This window comes from Nuphar pumila, chromosome 14 (genome assembly GCF_984573655.1).
Source record: "Nuphar pumila chromosome 14, dmNupPumi1.hap1.1, whole genome shotgun sequence".
Classification (NCBI taxonomy): Eukaryota; Viridiplantae; Streptophyta; class Magnoliopsida; order Nymphaeales; family Nymphaeaceae; genus Nuphar; species Nuphar pumila.
This window is the reverse complement of record NC_143262.1, coordinates 85,783,383-85,802,766: the sequence shown is the minus strand read 5'-3', so window position 1 is coordinate 85,802,766 and position 19,384 is coordinate 85,783,383. Positions and strand designations below refer to the sequence as shown.

Below are 19,384 nucleotides of genomic sequence, written 5' to 3'. Positions count from 1 at the left end.
GTGTTCCTTTTGTGGCAACAAAATCCAGCCCCACCTCCACACTCAAAATAAAGGAAAAACTCACCATCGAAATCCTGGGCTCACGGGAACAGTCCATTCTTTGTGCATTTTCATGGAAACCGCACACACACAAACAAGCCCCCTTCTTCAAGAAACTGATCTAAGAAAATCTCTAAACTCATCCCTTAAGTGTGCATAGCCAACACATCACATCATTTTTGAGTGGGCCTGCATTCCTTTGATGTGCGACCCATGAATTGATGCCGCGTGATTTGTTGAGCACAAATAGGATAATAGAGGCCAATCTTCAGGTCTGATTTGCTGCACCCAAGCCTAACCTTATCAGGAACAAAACAGCCCTCTTGGTCTTGATTTCCACACATCAGGAACAAACAGCCCTTCAGTTCGGTTCCATTTATCCCTTATGTCATCCCCCATCTTCATATCCTCCTTAAATCTTACGATGCAAATTATTTTGATCAAATCTGACCCTATAGATGCTTTCAGCGTGATCAATTTAATAAAAATTGATCCTTGGATTGTATTTTTTTTTAAATTTAAATCATAAAATCTTGTGTTTTGTCAATTATTGATTTTTGAATCGCCAATAAATCCAGAACACAAGTCAGTTTTCCTAATGAATAATGTAAATCACATCTCAAAACAACTTGTATAAATGAAATCCCAAGAAGGGGTATGAAGATAGGAATGACTTTGGGATGAGTAGAACTGATTTGCCTCCCCAAGGTGCTTTATAAAATGTGGGCCTTATCTATGTTCTACAAGGGAGGCATTTGTTTCGCCCACTGCAGGACAGCTTGCCTATCAAAAAAAAAAGAAAAGAAACAAAAGGCACAGAGAAAACCGAACCAAACAGGTCTCTCTCTCATAACCCAACTAGTCTTTGTTAAATGGATTAAATGCCACTTATTCTGTAAATCAAATGCTAAGAAGTACAATGAAAACAAGAATGGTTATGATTACAGAAATGAACATCCAAGAATACAAATTTTTGCACCCAGACTTCTGAGTTGTTGAAATCCCAAAGCAGGGTGGGCAGATACCTCAGAAATCCAAAACTCAAGTGTCAACCTTTTGACAAGAATTGATGTCCCTCAAATAATAGTGAGACAGTTCTCCCTCAAGTGGGTTGAGCCATTGCAGCATCTTTTAGAGGACCCCAGCACTCCACTCTGTTGAACTCTTTAGAGTTGGAGTGAAAATAGACCCACACCAAGGATTCCATCAACTCTGGATGTTTAGAGAAGAGTGTTGAATCTCCATGCATCACAGCTTGTAATACCTATGCTTGGTAATTCCATGTAAAAGGCATTCATGTTAACATTTCACTTACAAATTCATGATAAGCATTCATCATCATACTCTAATATTGGTAACATGAACAAAAAGACCCATATTAATGAAGCTACCCAACCAATTTCCTTTACATCCTAACCAGATCATGTTGGTCTCATGATGTAAACATTTATCCCTCTTCAAAGGAAATATTGTCAGGACTTATGGAAATTAACTGCTGAGGAATGCAGTTCAAGCCTAGCTCACTCATGCTTAATAATTTCTCATGAACAGGGAATCATAAATGTCAATAATCTGATGTGTTAGCTTAAGAATCAAAAACAGCATTTTCAAAATGAATTGCCTGACAACTGTGACACAGAACAAGGCCAAACATAATAGTATCATACTGAGTCATGCTATGTGGCTCATTGATTTAGGCATTTGGCATGTTGATTTTTTTTTTTTATGTTTACATGACAAACCACCCCCCACCCCATCAAAGACCTAGTAGCGCTCTGACTCTGTCTCCGGTCGCTGCTCTGACAGTGTAAAACTCTGTGGGCTTACCCCTTGCCTCCAAGGAGTCACCACGCTTCGGCTTGCGCAAGCTATGCTGGAATTATAAGCCAGGATTTCACTAATGAATTTGGTTATGTCTTGACATGATAAGCAGTAGACATGCTGGAGTTCATGAGCTTGGTCATGTTAACATGAAGCAAAATCACCGAAAATAAGCATTCACAATTTTGGGGTCATTTCACTGTGACATGGTTCTTTTTTGTAACAAATGATATCCTAAGGTGACTAAATATAATCAAATAATCATCATTTTTTGCCAAAATTATTTATAATAAAAAGCAAGCTAAATTTCACCATGAGTGTGAAAAGACTAGAGTAAGCATCAATTTTTTTTTTTGGTTAGTGACTTTATGCAACAATAGCATTATTCCCTAAGGCTCAGTAGTTTCATGTAATTTTCATGGGAAATTGTCAAGCTGACATCTCCTTCCGTCCCTTTCTCATCATGGGTGAAACAACCATTTACACATCACGGTGGCAAGCAAGTGACATGCTAGAACAAGTAGGCCACGGCTTTTCCTACTACTTTCCTCTTTTCGTGTGTAAATTACTTCATACATCTCCCATATGGAAGGACCTTCGTGAAAAAGCTAAGCTAGAGGAAGCTTCTAGAAATTCATGCCTTTTTTTATAGAAGGCCTTTGGCTTTCATGGGAATGAAACAAACAAGTACTGCTTTCGACAGCTCGAAGCATAAAATCAAGTTTTAAAACATACTTTTTTTTTTTATTTACACTGAGAAACCTCTCCAGGAACAAAGACCTAGCTGCGCTGGCTCTTCCTGCCGTACGATCAGTACTGTCCTGTCAGCATAAACATACTTTTCCTAAACATATATAAGATGAGAAATTGTACCCTTTTAGATCAAGGTCCTTTGTTCAATAGTGAGCTTATGAAGATGTCATTGGCATGGAAATTATGTGGGATGTGGTTGAATGCTTATCAACTCACCAGTGGCAATTCCTTCCGGAAGATGTGGTATCTCAACTCAGCGGCCAAGTCCAGTAGTAGATGACCTCCACTAACGTGGCAATGAACGTGTAATGACATCTCATCTTTGAACTTCTTCCACTCAGCAACCACATCGTCTCTCTGCAGCTTCTTGTACCATCCCCTCAGCTGCATTGAATCCTTTTGAAGTGTGAAATGAAAAGATTACATGTTTTATGATCACCAATCATGACTTGCATAGGCACGTGCATGCTCTCTCTCTCTCTCTCTCTCTCTCTCTCTCTCTCTCTCTCTCTCTCTCTCTCTCTCTCTCTCTCTATATATATATATATATATATATATATATATATATATATATTAAGGGTTGAGATTGACCTGCTTTGTGTTAACTGTGCGTGAAACAGAGAGAGTTAAATTTGCAGTGAGATCACAATGTGTAAGGGTGTATGTTCGAGGAACAAAGGCAGGATGGACGGCCTTCTCCTTCCCTAGTCCTCCCAAGAATGACACCTTCAATTTTGATGCTTCGAAGCCAGCCTTTGCCCCCAAGAGCCTTGCAGCCTGTGCAATTCCACATATCATAAAAAAAAACAATATGATAAATACATTGCTTTATGGTATCTCTAGTAACAATATGATTAATACATACTTTATGGTATCTCTATTAACAATATGATTAATATATGCCTTATGGTATCTCTAGTAACAATATGATTAATATATGCCTTATGGTATCTCTAGTAACAATATGATTAATACATTCTTTATGGTATCTCTAGTAACAATATGATTAATATATGCTTTATGGTATCTCTAGTAACAATAGGTCTAATACATACTGTATGGTATCTCTTCTGCATGCCTAAGCTGGCATACTTTCATGCTAAGGATGTAAATAAATGAAATATAGGGCTTTCAAGACCAAGCCATAAGACAAGGCTTAATGATAAGGGTTATTTACAATAACACATGTAGATTTTTCTTTTTCGACAATTCAAAATCATATTAAAAAATAGTTTATAATTCAAAATATACCTATTTTTATCTTTTCTTTTCCATTGTTATGGATATGTAGGACATGTAATGCTTCTTGTTGGACATTGGGATCCCTGACCAGTTTAACGGCTGTGGTTACCAGCCTGATTTGCAGAGTCAAGATCCAACCCAAGTTCAAAACATTTTACAGATACTAGGAGAAGAATAGGAAAGACAAATAAAGAAAGAATAGGATGCAAAGAATTCGGGTTAGGCCAGGACAGATCCAAACCTGGACACCCATCTACCTACATAAGTATATCCTGGTATGCGTCCCTGGACATGGGCTGATCCGGACCAATGTTGTGGGAATCGTATCGGACCCTGAACCAATTTTTAAAACGATTCCTGAAATCAGTATCAAGCTGAATCGGCCAATTTTTAACCAGCAAATGATCTGTGTCCGGAAAATATTGAAATAATATTAAACCCCTTTTAAAAATTATTCAAGAAATAAGCTGATTCAACTTGTTTCTTATCGATTTTTTTTGCCGACACAATGATCCGAATCAGCTTGTTTCGTATCGATTTTTTTTTTTGCCAATACAATGATCCGAAGCGGAAACAATGCAATATTTTCATTTTCACTTTTATAATAAAAACCCCTTGGGGGCAAAGGGTAAGCCCACAGAGTTTTATGCTGCTAGGACAGTGACCATAAGGACGATAGGTAGAACCAGCGCGGCTAGGTCTCTGTTCCTGGGGGTGATTTCTCCACGTAAATAAAAACAAGACTGTAGATCTAGAGTTCGAGGCTGCAATATGATTTTAATCCCGTGTATGTGTGTGGATGCACCCACTCATCTAGATAAACAAGATAATCTGGGAAGCTGAATTATGGATCAGAATGCAATATCCCAGATTATCCAATTTTCTTGGATGTGTGGTTACATCACATAGTCTTCATACATTACCTTTTTCTTTTTGAAATATTTAATTTTCTTGGTTTCCCTTCAAGTAATGGAGCCACATTTTGATACTATATGAAGATACAAGTGCCAAAAGCTGAGGTAGAGCATTGAGAGAAGAAAGAGAGCAAACCAACCTGGAGAACAAGAGACCCATTTGAGGACTTTCTCTCACAAGAGAAGATCAAGCAAGGCTTCCCCGTTGTACCACTCCATGGCCTTGAAGAAACTGCCATAGAAGCAATAATGGCTTCTTAGACTTCCCTTCTTCTTCTTCTTCTTTCCCAATCACAGCAATGGTGGGAAGAGAATCCATGGTCCTGCTGGAGCCTCAAGATTGACCTTCATCTTCGAAGATTGTTTCTTTTTCTTTTCTTGGAGGTAGATGGATAAGGAAATCTTAAAAAGACAATGATTGTGGTGTTGGGTTCTCATTGGTGGCCAAGGTTTTAACCTTGAGATGTGGAGAAATAAAGAATCCTTTTTTTTTAATAGTAAAATGACTAAAGTACCCTCAAGTGTTAGCTAGGGTCACTAAACCACCCTGGATGGTCATACCCAATGTATTTATCTAGGCTAGATCAGTGAATGATGGCAGATGTGAACCAAACTAGTCCATAGTAACATAGGGCTGTCAACATGGCATCAATATGTGAGGTCTTGATGCAAGTTGAATAATGATTGGACCCACAAATGGGTGGCAGATGGGTCGTTGGTCCGCTTGAGCTTGGCTCTGAATCTGAGTTGGGTATTGATTCATGAGGGCACGTTAGGTAAGTTGGCTCAATTATTGACTGAGACAAGAAGTTGGCTCAGTAATTTGCTGAGCCAATTTAATCGACTCTATGCCTGAGTCGGCAGGTCAACTATTATTATTGGACAAGAATCTATGATGTGCGCCTGTGCATTACCTTTGGTTTAGGACTTGTGGTTTAGACAGAGTTGATTCTGTGTGGCTGGATGGCCTCGACTTGTATGAGAAGAGGACGCAGGCCACGACGTTATGGCTCCATGATTGTTAGAAAAGGGCCACGATAGCAAGACTCCAGGAGTAATCTACCAAAGAAGAAGAATTTCATGAGTGACACGCTTATGGATCATAGGTGAGTTAAAATGTGGACCACCATCTTCAATGACTTAGCCACTTGGGATATGTTTGGTGTTGCATAGAACAAGTTAGCCATATGAATGTAATATGGCATCAGTAGGCTATGTCTTTACACGATGAGGACAGATTAGGTGTTGAGCGTTATCGCCATCCATTGGTGACAAGGCATCCCCACCGTCCATCATCGCCCCCTTATCGTGGCAATGAACAGGAAGGGGATGATAATGTGATTACAGTAGGCCCCGACGATTGCTTCCAAAAGTGGTGTTGGTGCCTTATCACCAATAGATGGTAATAAGTCATATCACATGATGAGCCCTCTACGTGCATCATATTAAGACAGACTCACTTTATGGACCTTTGAGTTTGCATAAGATAAACGGGCACCTTATCCGTTAGGTAAAGGTTTAATTTTCTGGACCAGAAGAAGAGCTCCGCTCATCTGGTAGGGTGTCACCAAGTTGAAGGAACGTCACAAGTTCGAAACTCACAGATGAGATGGCGTCCCTTGCCACAAGGTTGAAGGTGGGCAGGGGGGACTTGAGGGTTTTTTTCTTGAATGGCAAGCTGGGGTTAGGCAGACCCCACCAGTTATTATTCAACGCACCACTGGGAGGGGGATTTTACCTTGGATTATCCAGAAAAGAAAAAAAAGGTTGCATTTTCTTGTAAGATTGTATCATCACCAACCGGAGGCCACCAATGTGCGGTCAGTGATGGGGGGCTTTCCCTTGGATTATCCAGAAAAGAAAAAAAGTTGCATTTTCTGGTAAGATTGTATGATCATGTTTCTTTAGGGTTACCTCGCCTTGAACTCCAGATGATCAAGAATTAAAAGTCTTTTTCTTTTATTTCCTTCTCTTTTTGTCTCTTCTTCTTTGATAGCCAAGCTGGGGAATAAGGGCCACAATGAGATTTAAACACAAACCCTGAGATGGTGCAAGCCAAACCAGCGACAGTATTAAACCACTGGACAGAATTCCAGCCTCCCTATTATAAACCAAAAGGGTCTCCAGGGCCATGGCAACAACTAAGAAAACAAACACAGGATTTGATGCATGCAACTATACAAGAGAGAGAGAGAGACATGGGGTTTGGCGTAGTGGGATGGAGCCTAGACTGTTTGACGGCCAGTCTAGGTTCAAATCCCATGAGTGTCACCCCCCTGCGTGAGCCAAAGCTTGATGACTTCCTGGGGTCGAGCGGTAAGCCCTCGGAATTTTATGCTGCACAGACCATAAGGCAGGCAGGCTGAGCCAGTGCAGCTAAGTCTCTGCACCAGGAGCAGCTTCTCCCAGTTAAAAAAAAACTATGAGAGAGAGAGAGAGAGATGTTGTATCAGGCTACAGCCACTAACGTGCAAGTTCCTTTTGATGCTTTCAAACTGATACAAGCATGGCAAATAACCTCAGCATTGGAAATTCGCCAATTTTACAGTCAAAACCTTAATTCCCCCCCCCCCCCCCCCGCTAACCAACAAAAATTCAACCTCTATAATGGAAAAACGTGAAAGCAAGATGGACGTAATATTACATTTAATAGGGGAGGAGGAAAGAAGATTAAGAAAATGAACAGAACCAAGAAATGATAAAAATACGAAACACCCAACCCCCTTTTTTTCCCTTTTGGGCGCGAGTCTGAATGAAATACTATATTGAAGACAGCTCTTCTGGCCTCCACGCTGTTTTCTGAACACACAGAAGACTTTCATTATCCTTAGAGTAAGTAAGGCGAACCTCCCATTGCAACGACTTGACCAAGTTCTCAATCTCATTGACGGATTCAACATCATCACGGACGATGAGCGTACCCTCCAGCCTTAATATCCGGTCAATTTCAGCAACCACAGCAATGATATTGCACCTACATTAACAATTTTGAGTCATTTTATAGATCTCAATTTGCATCAATTAGGCAAGTTGATACATTTTAAATCATTCAAGGTATGTATAAGGAAGCAATAACTGTTAATATTTAAGACTACGAGTGGAGACAATTATGTTTTGAATTATGCTTCAAGTTCATACCTAGGTTCATTAATCATATATGAAGTACGGTCTTCTAACCAAGAGAGTCCCAGAAGTATATCGTTAGCATATCATATAGTGTTAGCCAAGACGGATGAGATATACAAACAAAATTAGAACATTGGAAAAAAATGGTTTTCAAGAATTAGCAGTACAAAAGCAGAATATATGAAGTCTAAAGATTAATGAGGAAGTTGGTGAGGAAAAAATATAAAAATACAAAACAATGCCAAAATTTTCAATGCTTAAGATCTAATGATACAACAGGATGGTAGATTTGAGTATGAATGCTAATAATAAGATTTTGCTATTCAACATCATTAGTAGGATTTGAGATGGCTGAGTAAAATGGTTACAAGCTAATGGAATGTTATGTGATAAACGAGTATCTACAATTAAATACATGTTTTTAATGAGACTGTTGTAAGAGTAAGACCGGCACTTTTAGTGAACGACCACAAAAACACAGACAGAAGAGACTGCACATTGTGGAGATGCTATGTTAGATGAGTCATGAAAAAAAAACATAACATTAGAAATGAATATATCAATAAACATTTAGAAATATTACCAACAAAAAAATTACCAAATGCCATTTAAGATGGCTTAGTGATGTTATACAGTCACCTATCATAACACCAATAATAAAAGGTTGATATGATGCAAGTACGTGGAACCAAGCAAACAGGAAGACTATTGAACACTTACTAGGCAGTGAGGTGATGCAAAAAAATCTAAGGTCACTGAAACTACAACACAACAGGAAAAAAGAAATGAAGAAACATGACTCATAAAGCCAACCCTGCTTAGTTGGATAAAGTATGATGAGGATGATGATCAACTAGGGCACTCGACAAGTGGATAATTAGAAAATTACTTGGCAAGCATCAAACATAATGAAGAAGCCCTTTGGACAAGCCAATCATAATTGAAGACTTACAATTAGATTCGAGAACCAAGAGGCACAAATGAACAAAAACTGCCATATCAGTACTTCTCAAGGTTGTCAGTCGTCAGACTGGGAAGCGGAAGCGAGAAGCAATGCATTTTAAAATGTATAGGAAGCGGGAAGCGAGGAATAAAAAAAATATAAGAATTGAATGAGAATCAAAATGAAACACAAATGAAAACTAAAATAAAAGTGCTTATTTTTAAATTTCATGATTTTTTAGTGTAAGAATTAATTTTTTAACAAAATCTAAAAATGATGACTACCAATTTAGAGAAAGCACATGGAAGTGAGTAAGAAGCATGAGAGGAAACACATAAAAAATATGAAAAGTAGAATGAGAGAATATATAAGAAGAATAGATGAAGTGTCTGGAAAGCATAGGAGAAGCATGGAAAAATTGAGATTCTCATCAATCCGAAGCGGGTTTCCGGGAAGCAGGCTTCTACCTATCTAAGAAGTTTCTGGTAACTCTAGTACATTTCAAGCCACAGAGCTAGCATTTATCAGTTTCAAAAAGCACCAGTTAGATTTTACGTCTTGTTTCTACCAACACCTCATAGAGCAGCATACTCTTGAGGTTCCCTCAATGTAATAATTTGTGGCACTGAAAATTGTTTCACCCAAAAAAATGTATACTTGTGCAGAAGGATGCATTCAAAGATTCTTGCAGAATCGTACAATTGCCACAGCCAACTTATTAAACAAAAGAGCAAAGTTATGAATGTGTGCAAGCGTGCATTAATATGTGGGGAAGAAGGAACCAATCACATACTTCTTCTTGAGCTTGGAGAAAAGGTGATCAGCATGGAGGAGGTCGTAGCTTCTAGGGTAAGTACTGAAGGATTCACACCAGTCATGATATATGCCAAAAAGACCACGCTCATAAATTATCGGAAGCGTGTCTGCTGAGTCAACCGGCACCACATTCATAACCCACACATTCAGACCTTTCAAGGCAGCAGCAAAGCTGCAAGAAAATTTCCAGATTATGATTAGAATATTACAAGTGCTATAACTCTTCAGGGACTGGAGAATTAATGAGAAGATCGCATGCAAAAATTTATCAGTAGTAAGACTTTCCCTATATACTACAACCCTTAGGCGAGCTAGTGATTACAAGAAAAAAAAAGAAATTCTGGCATGCTAATAAGCACAATCTATCTTCCAGTAAGGCAAATTGAACACATGGATGAAATTTGCAAACTGCAATATTTAACATGCTCCTCAATAGGATGAGATTCACATAACGTAGACGTACTCAACATGCTTCAAAACATGCCAGTTGAATATTAAGACCAATTTTCCTTGAAGACATTGTACCTGTGCTTTTACCTAAAGCACTAGCATACCAGCCATCAATGTAATCCAGAGCATGACGTCATGTTTTTACTAGACTGACTACGATGCGCCAATAGGCCCAATCTGTTTCCTTGCCTGGCAACTTTTGGGGTATTATAAGGTGCAGTTAGGTGAAAAGAAAGCTGAGTTCCCTTTTCCATAGAAATTGAACTCCGCCAGACATGCTAGAAAGAACAACCAACCAAAGTGAACAACTACACAGGTATGACTGACATCCAGGAAAGGGGAAAAACAATCATTTAGTATGCTCCTAGCTCAATGTCAAAGAACATGCAACTCCCCTTAGAAAATATGGCTCCACACTTTTCTCTCCTTTCCTTTTTTTTTGGCAGGGGAGGAGGGAAGGGCAGTTCAAGAAATTTTTTTCCATATACATATGGTTCGTTAGTGATCTTGACACCATTTTATGTTGGGAAGATGTATGTGCATGCCAATGCCATGATCAAGATTTACTTCGAAACATTATCATAACTTGAACACATGATGAGTGTTCACGCACGCACATAGACGCACACACAGTTTCACCTACCCTCCATACACAGCTCTCATGTCCATGACATTCCTTACTGTTGACCAGTTGATTCCCAAACCCTTCAAGTATGATTTGCTCACAACATTCTTCCAGTGTTTATAATCTGAAGTGAAATCTTCAGGTGCAGCCTTGCCATAAACTCCATTCTGAGTAGACAGCCAATAAGGTGGTTTCTCCAACCGAAGAGGCCACAATTCAGGCCATTGTGACCCCCGCTCTGTTGAATCCACTGGCACCTTGTGCATGCATGCTTGTAATTGCACATACCTGTGCATGTGAAATCAATATCAAAACCTAAATCATGGATTGAAATAATAAATGAAGGCAGAGAACAGCATCTGACAATACCATGCTGCATTTGGATCATCTGTGTCCTTGCACATTGGAGGTTTATTCTCAGGCCTGCTCTCATAGCAGTCATTAGAAGTAGGCTTCTGATAAATTGCAGCACCAACTTGGTTAATCTTGTCATACTCAACCTTTTTAACATCCCAGCATATGGACTTTGTAAGCTCCTTCATGGCTGTTAAAGTTACCAAAGCAGAGTTCAGGCATGCACAACACCCACAAAAATTATTACTATTAAAAATTACAGTACTTGACCCCAGAAATAGTTGGAAGGCTGGATCTGTAATAGGTTCAAACAACCAGACAAAACCCCATGGGACAGATCTATCACAAATAAGTTACTAGACCATATAAGACCCACTGCAAAGGTGACATAATCTGGCAATAAGTGCTATAGCTCCAATGACTTGTGCAAGAGCCAATCCTTGAAAACTGAGACAGCATTCTGAATATGTGCTCAAATTTAGAGTAAAATGAAAATCCTACCATTCCATATCCCAGCATCCTCTTCATTCTTCTGGTTCTGGTAAACTGGGGTAGCAGACCATACAAAATAACCGCCTGGGCGTAATACTCGATTCAGCTCCAGCAGAAGTGCACCACCTGTAGGTACATGCAATCAAGTTTTTGTTTTGGTAGGTCAGAGAGAAGGCAAGTGCAAGTCAGTGTGACACAATGATACACTGTTTCTTTCAAGAAATGGACCAAAAGGAAAGAAAAGAGATCTAAAGGAACTTTTTGCATAGATGGAAATGGGTTCACCTTCAATGTGCCAGGGAACCCTACAACGTGCACAGTGGACAATATCAAACACCTTGCTTGGAAAAGGCAGCCTCTGAGTGCCCATAACAGCTGATATTGCTGGGATTCCCCGCTCAAGAGCAAACTGCACTTGAGCTTCATGCTCGTCCTTGGGAGCAAATGACATTGTAAGTACGTCATTGTCAAAAAGATAGCCCCCAAAACTGGCAACACCACACCCAACGTCCAATATCACACGAGTCCTTTTTCCCCATGCAATGTTAGGTTCCATCTGCATTGAAAACCATGTCATCAGTATGCTTGACTTACCAGGCCTCCCCTGGCGTGGATGTAAAATATAAAAACCACAAAGATTGAATCATGGGATTAACGAGAAAATATGTACAGAGAAATTACCAACATTAACCGACTGACAAGTGTTTTTTAAGCATGTTGAGAAAGAGATCAAACAAATTTCTATATTTCTGTAGAACAAATTAGCAACTCTCCATTAGGGAAGGCGGTTGACTGGGCAAAACGGGGTCCCACCCCGCCTCGCCCCGTTTGGACCGGGGATGGAGGACATGAAATGGGGACGGAGGCGGGGATGAAGGTTAAAATCAAAACCCGTGTGGGGATGGAGGCGGGGATGGACTTATGCTTTCCCCCGCCGCGCCCCGCCCCGTCCCCGATCCCCATTAGTAAAATAACTAAAACACCTAACTCCATACTAAAATGAAAGAAGAAACCAAAATAAAAACATCATGTAGTTTGAACACTCAGAGGCCAATCTAGGAACAGTAACAGCTGGATCCAAGTCCAGGCAAAGATAGGAGTACATACGAGTAACTAGGACAATTTTAGCCACATAACTAGGCAATCAGTACTATACTCAACCAAATCAATCCAAACAGACGCTAGCTGTATCATGGGGAAGACTAGGATGTAACCTGCTTGAGGCCTCTCCAGTCGAAGGGTTGCATCAGACTTTTTTAGGTCAGACAGAACACATGGCAGATATGAAAGGCAAAGAACTTAATTAAGTGAAATTTTTATGCTCATAACAAGAAACAAAAAATTGCTATTGCAGACAAAAAAATGTAGAAATATAGGGTTTCGGTTGTCATGAAGTAATTGAAAAAAAAAAGGAGAAACAATCCATGCTTGTAAGGGTAAACAAAAGGTAAATTATCCCCATCAGGAAGGATAAATCAGATGCATCCAAGTGGGAAAAAGTAATAACATAGTAATTTTAGGAGTAGATTACCTTCTGTATAAAGTCAATATAATGCTGAGCCCCATTCTTGAATTGAGTCCCACCACCAGGGAAGATGAGATGCTCCCCACTAACCTTCACCCAATTTTGATGGCCCTTTACTTGTGCAAGCTTGGTGTGTGGAACATTATAGTACCATATCTGCAACAAGCATACAAAATGCAAAAAGATCTTAATCAGTACAAATTTCAGTAAGGGATTATTGTTTCTTATATCACTGCTACTGACGTTGTTGCATCATGACTATATATATGTATTGGAACTAATAGAAGGAGAGCAAAAACATGCAGCTAATCATCTATGAGCAACCTTATCTCTGCTTTTGGGCCACTCGATTGACTTTTTGTAACCCTTAGGGAGAGGAACAACGCAAGTGGGTGCTGCATTAGGACAATGTCTTTCTCTGTGTTCATAATGTTTTGTTGTTCGGAGATGTCTAATTGCTTCCTCATTGTCGAGACAGGGAATGTAATCAGGACCTGCTCTTACATTACAAAGTTTCCAGTTGTATCTAGGAGATCCTGTTTTACCACCAGATCCATCATTCACAGTCTGATTCTTTGATGCTTCTTGCACATCCTTCTCATTTTTTGACTCTGTAGCCTGTGTCTTCCATGTCCCAGTTTGTATGTTGGTCTCATTCAAGATCTCGGATTGTGCGGGATCTGGAAATGACTCACTTGGACTCTGCTCTTTACCCTTCTCCTTAGATGGAGAACCCTGCTTTCCATCGTTTGGACTTTCATCAGGATTATCCTGCCCAGATCCACCATCATTGTCTTTTTCAGTTTGCTTCTTCAACTCATCATTCTGTTTCTCTTCTCCTTGCTGGTCCACCTTACCCTTTAATTCGACTGGTTTGTCACCCTTTGTAACTGACTCATCAGATTTCTCTTCAAGTTTCTCCTCTGCCTGGAATTGCTGCTGATCACCATTATCAAGATCTTGCTGCTGATTCTTATCCTGATCAACAGACTGCCCATCAGAATCTGTTTCTGTACCTCCATTTCCCGTGCCTTCATTAGACTCTTCTTGTTTCTCCTTCGCACTCTCCTTCTCTTGGGTCTCCTGAACTGGATTTTCTTGTAATTTTTGGTCAATTTCTGGGGCCGTCTCCTCCTGGGATGGGTTGGCATTGTCTCCTTGAGTTGCATCAGAAGGAAGATCACCAGGAGTATCCTCAAAAGACTGTGAGGCTTCTGGAACTGGTTCCTTCACTGATGGTTTTGTCTCCATTGACACATTCACAGTTGGAACTGGAATTATAGATGAGGATGTCATCATCCAAACACCAACCAAACACAGAGCCACAAAAACAACAAGTGTCACCGTCGAACAATATGATGTCGACGATTTTCTATCCGCTCGGGGGTTCTTCCCGAAAGCCATTTTGCATCAATAACTTTTACAGGTTCATAAAATCCCCTGTGAAATTACTGTATCAAACCTGTGGGGGAAAAGGAGAGATAATATTTAAAAAATCCTGCAGAGAAAAGCATTGAGTCCTACAGAAAAATCTCTTCAAAATCCACTGAACAAATCAGATAATAACTGAAGAATTGAAACTTAAATAAAGATTGGCTGCACGCTTTAATTTACAAACAACAAAATCCAAATGGATTTGACTAACTACAAAGATTATTCTAAAAGCTCATTTCCCGTTAGGACTTGTTGGAAAATCAAATATTCACAAAGCCAATAAGGGAGCAGCACCTCAAACAAGTGCCCCTGAAACAAAGGAAATTGAGTAGACAGAAACCATTCTAAATTCAACATTGAAGAAACTAAAGACTTTCATGTGTTGCCCAATCTAACAAAGGGGTGACAAGGTGGTGAGAACTGAAGCATCACTGGGCAAAAGGTAGAGAAGAACTAGAACTTAAACTGGAAAAAGAGAAAAATGAACAAGCTTTTTTTTTCAAACTCAGAAAACTATCATAAAAAAGCAGATGTCCTATAAAAGTGTGAACCATGATCTTGTTTGTGGTCCATCCAAGAAGTGAAATAAAAAACTGTACAAGTAGAAGAACAAGGAAACATCAAAAAAATGGTGGAGAATGTAACATCAACAATTTATTATTTATTCTCAAGCTCTTCAGGCAGAGCCAACTTTTGGTTCCATAATTATAAAAAAAAAAACACATTTTTGCAGAACATCAAATAGATGAGAAAAAGGAGCAATATCACCAAAAGAAAAAAGAAAGAACAAAAATGCACTTCCATACTTATCTTTTACATATAAGTACATGAGCACGTGGGGTTGGTTGTGGAAGACTGAGGAGGGATCTAAATGTTAACATGGCTAAAATAAAAAACTGTACAAGTAGAAGTGAAAAACTCTAACCTAAACTGGAAAAAGAGAAAACTGAACAAGCTTTCTTTTCAAACTCAAAAAACTATCACCAAAAAAGCAGATGCCCTATAAAAGTTTGAATGGTGATCTTGTTGGTGGTCCATCCAAGAGCTGAAATAGAAAATTGTACAAGTAGAAGAACAAGGAAACATTAAAAAAAAATGGTGGAGAATGTAACATCAACAACTTATTATTTATTCTGGAGCTCTTCAGGGAGAGCCAACTTTTGGTTCCGTAATTATAAAAAAAACAACATTTTTGCAGAACATTAAATAGATGAGAAAAAGGAACAATATCACCAAAAGAAAAAAGAAAGAACAAAAATGCACTACCGTACTTATCATTTACATATATAAGTACATGAGCAAGTGGGGTTGGTTGTGGAAGACTGAGGAGGAATCTAAACTTTAACATGGCTAAAATAAAAACCATGCAATTCAATGAACTGAACATGGTATTACCACTATTATTGCATAGAGAAGAAGTCCAACATATTGGTTAGAGATGTTCTCGAGCCAAATAGATTGCATCTAGAAAGCACTCCAAAAAAATGCTTTTGTGAAAGACCAAACCCATTAAGCAATACAAGATTCCTTACTAGCTCCAAGGATTTCTCAACCGAAACTGTTATTAATAGACAACAAATTTCCTAAAGACTCCTATAGTTAAAGCCTCTTCAAACTGAAAAGAATAAAGTAACGGCAAGAAGAAGGTTCCAGGAATCCTCCTGAATCAAACTCTCGGCAAGGATGAAGCCAGAACACATAAGTCTTAAAAATTGAAATGAGTAAGTTACGAGTATCCACTTCACAAAAAAAAGTTACTTAAAATGAAGCTAGAAACAGCTCAGTGACAGTAACAACTCGGGGTTGGATGAGACAGCTGGAAAGCCTGGAACGATAGTCACACTGTCCTTAATCGATGATTATTGGTTTCCAATCTGACCATATCTATGGAAAGCTAGACTATCAGGTAAAAGTATTATAATAATAACAGCAACTTCTGCAAGAAAAAAAAATCAGATCTATAATTGTGCTGCAGAAATCAATCAAAAGAATAACACTAACAATTTACATATCTCCACAATATGTCCAAATTCACCGAATTTTCAGTGCAAAACAGTACACTTGATTCCAAAACATTCATCAGCAACTCTAAACTACTAAAGTAGATGCCGAATGAAGCAACTGAAATCAAACTTGATTAGCTCAAACTACAATCTTGGAAGCAACTCAGATCTGACCACCAAAATCACATTTTTCATTCAGGAAGACCACAATTACAAGAAAAATCTCAGCCAAATCTAAAACGAATCCCTTCAAACACCATATCCAGCAAGGTCAAGCTCCACTAATCCTCACAACTTCACCCCTCCAGAAGCAAATCTTCGAAACACAGAGCTAAAATCCACCAACACTCAAAAATTCACCCGATTTACAAGCAAGAACAACAACAAAACTCAATACAATACGAAACAAGCTAAAAATCACAAATCCAGACAAGCCGAACAATTCCACGCCAGAGATCCCAAGATCCCAAAGCGACCAACCAAGACGAGCCCAAATCCATCAAAATCCAACAAAAACAAACGGATTTTATCACAGAAACCCCGCTGAATCTCACAAATCTCACTAGAGACACGGAAAAAACCGACAAAAATCCAGAAATCACCTCAAATCTCACTAGACGCACGAAAAAACCAACACAAATCCAGAAATCACCTCGTTTCGCGCAAAGAACGGCGATCTGGCGTGAAAAAACGCGAGAAAACCCAGAATTTTGCTAAGGAGCGAGAATACTCAACGATTTTGTTAAAGAGCGAGAACACTCGACGATGAAAGCCAGAAATCTTCAGATCTGGGAAGCAAAAGCCTTTAGAGAGAAAAAAAACGAAGATTTTCCATTCTTACCTCTGGCGGAGCAGAGATCCGACGTGTAGATCTGTAGAGAGAGAGAGAGAGAGAGAGAGATCCCTCTCGGTCTCTTTAAGCAGTGGTGTGGTGGAGTGAATGGAGAGACGCTCGAAGCGAGAGCTCTTTTATTTTCCCCCGTTTTTCTACTAGGCGTTAGGCTGAACTTTTAAATAAATAAACACCCCTTTTCTTTTTTTCCTTTTACTGGCAGAGATGGACGGGGAACAAAACCGCGGCGTCTGCGTTGGGGACAGCTCGGCCAATGACAGGTAGGAAAGAGGGTCTGAAATCATTATCTACTGTGAAAATACGTAAATGCCCTTTTCGGTTCTGAGCTACCGACGCTGGTTTGCTTTCTTTTGAGCGACGTGACTGACTCTGACGTGGGCTCCGCTTGTTTGGTAGGATCTGTTAGTGCACGTAATCTCAACGGGTCGGGTTTGGTTCGCAATCAGATTTGGCTTCAGATTTTCGTGTTTGAACTTGGTTTAAATCAGGATGGTAAAACTATATTTTTATCATTTTTACATTGAAAAATTATGAGTCTTAATGGAAACTCGGGTCAGGTCTGGGTCTGGTATAAAATTTTACAAACTATACTTGGGTCCATGTATTAATTGGACCTTTGGGTCCGGACCTGGGTCTTAATCGGGTCTTCTTATTTATCACCTCTGAGTTGGCTATTTTTTAATAAATGCAAACAAATATTAAAATTTACATTTTTTAATATTTGTAATTTTATTTTAGTGGTTTTAACACATGTCATGATCTGATTGACACATAATTTTTTGTTATTATTTTTGGCCGATACAGCTGAATCGTTTGCCAAACAATTCAAGAGCCGATACCGATACTGACAACATGGGTTGAGACGTTGCAAGTTTAGAATCCGATCTGCTTAACCCCAGCTTGCCTATAAAAAAAATAACTCTTAACGGTGCTAATTGACTAGGATGTTTTTAGGGTTTGGTGATAAACAAGGAGGTCCAATTAGAATCCAAATCAGATAAAAAAAAGTTCGATTAATATATGGAGTTGGATATGGTCTGTGAAATTTAATACTAGACTCGAGCTTGACCCAAGTTATAAGGTTTAGAAAATGTTCTTTTATCGGGTCTGCTTCATATAATCCTTCTAAGATCCAAGTATGGTTTCCTTTCTAGTGGGTTTGAATAGACCTAGGTCCGGCATCTCAAATCAGATCTGGGTTTGGTCTCACCCTATGTCTTAACCAAACCTGACCAGTTGATACCCCAAGGTATTTTATCAGGTTTTGGAGGGTAGTTTGGTATTAGCATGCCTTCGGATTTAAACAGGTCTTGACTCGGGTTGTGTATCGCCGGATCTAAATTAATCCAATTATGTCTGATCTGATTAGGTTGGACACAGTAATGGCTAAATCCAATCCAAATCCCACATGTTTATATCCTTAATTTAGGGTTAGACTTGGATCGGATGAACAGTGCTTCTATGCAATCCAGATCCGGTTATGATATATGCATCATTCACCTACACATTTAGGGTAGGTTTGATTGTTTGTGGGGTACCGTCAAAATGACATTAGCTTTAAATCTCATGAAGTCTTATGATATTCAAGTTCTCACACAAATGAGATTCACTTTCTTTCCAAAACTACTCTCATTTGCAAAGGCGAATGAGATTCACTTTCTCATGAAGGTACTTTTACGGTTTGGTTGCTTTTGCGAAAAAAGAAAATGAAATTCAAGTTCTAAAGTGAACGAGGAAGTGAATCTCATGTGATCGAACCAAACATGATTCTCGTCGGATTTTGCAGCCTTGATTCATAATCAGGTTTAGGTCTAGATTCAATTGAAGAAAAACTTCTACTGAACCTGAATCTTACTACTAATGGAATGCAAGATTTGATTGAATGTCTGACCCAAACCCAAACAGTTTGCAGGTACTTTAAACTAGACCAAGGGAGTAAGATTATAAGCAACCAAGTTGCAAATCATGACGTCTATAAAAGATTTTATTTTTTT

The 19,384-nt window shown here is 39.1% G+C and overlaps 2 protein-coding genes across 4 annotated transcripts; both read right to left on the bottom strand.

The window, feature by feature from the left end:
* Positions 1-903: 903 nt before the first annotated feature.
* On the bottom strand, positions 904-5,198 carry LOC149817223 (protein STAY-GREEN, chloroplastic-like). 3 transcript variants are annotated; one of them, XM_089987479.1, is made up of 4 exons: positions 4,910-5,198; positions 3,205-3,390; positions 2,830-2,997; positions 904-1,303 (listed from the first exon to the last, which is right to left on the bottom strand). In XM_089987479.1, the coding sequence occupies exons 1-4, from the start codon at positions 5,006-5,008 to the stop codon at positions 1,142-1,144; spliced, it is 615 nt and encodes a 204-aa protein (XP_089843605.1). In that variant the 5' UTR covers positions 5,009-5,198; the 3' UTR covers positions 904-1,141. The 3 variants fall into 3 exon arrangements, with proteins under 3 accessions (XP_089843605.1, XP_089843604.1, XP_089843607.1); XM_089987478.1 differs by having other exon boundaries at positions 2,830-3,009; positions 4,910-5,197; XM_089987481.1 differs by lacking the exon at positions 904-1,303 and adding an exon at positions 2,520-2,704 and having other exon boundaries at positions 2,830-3,009; positions 4,910-5,197.
* A 2,035-nt stretch (positions 5,199-7,233) lies between these two features.
* On the bottom strand, positions 7,234-17,529 carry LOC149817222 (putative methyltransferase PMT25). Its single transcript, XM_089987477.1, has 9 exons — positions 17,379-17,529; positions 13,425-14,562; positions 13,107-13,256; positions 11,861-12,131; positions 11,585-11,701; positions 11,099-11,273; positions 10,748-11,017; positions 9,632-9,826; positions 7,234-7,743 (listed from the first exon to the last, which is right to left on the bottom strand). The coding sequence occupies exons 2-9, from the start codon at positions 14,502-14,504 to the stop codon at positions 7,530-7,532; spliced, it is 2,472 nt and encodes an 823-aa protein (XP_089843603.1). The 5' UTR covers positions 14,505-14,562; positions 17,379-17,529; the 3' UTR covers positions 7,234-7,529.
* Positions 17,530-19,384: the final 1,855 nt, after the last annotated feature.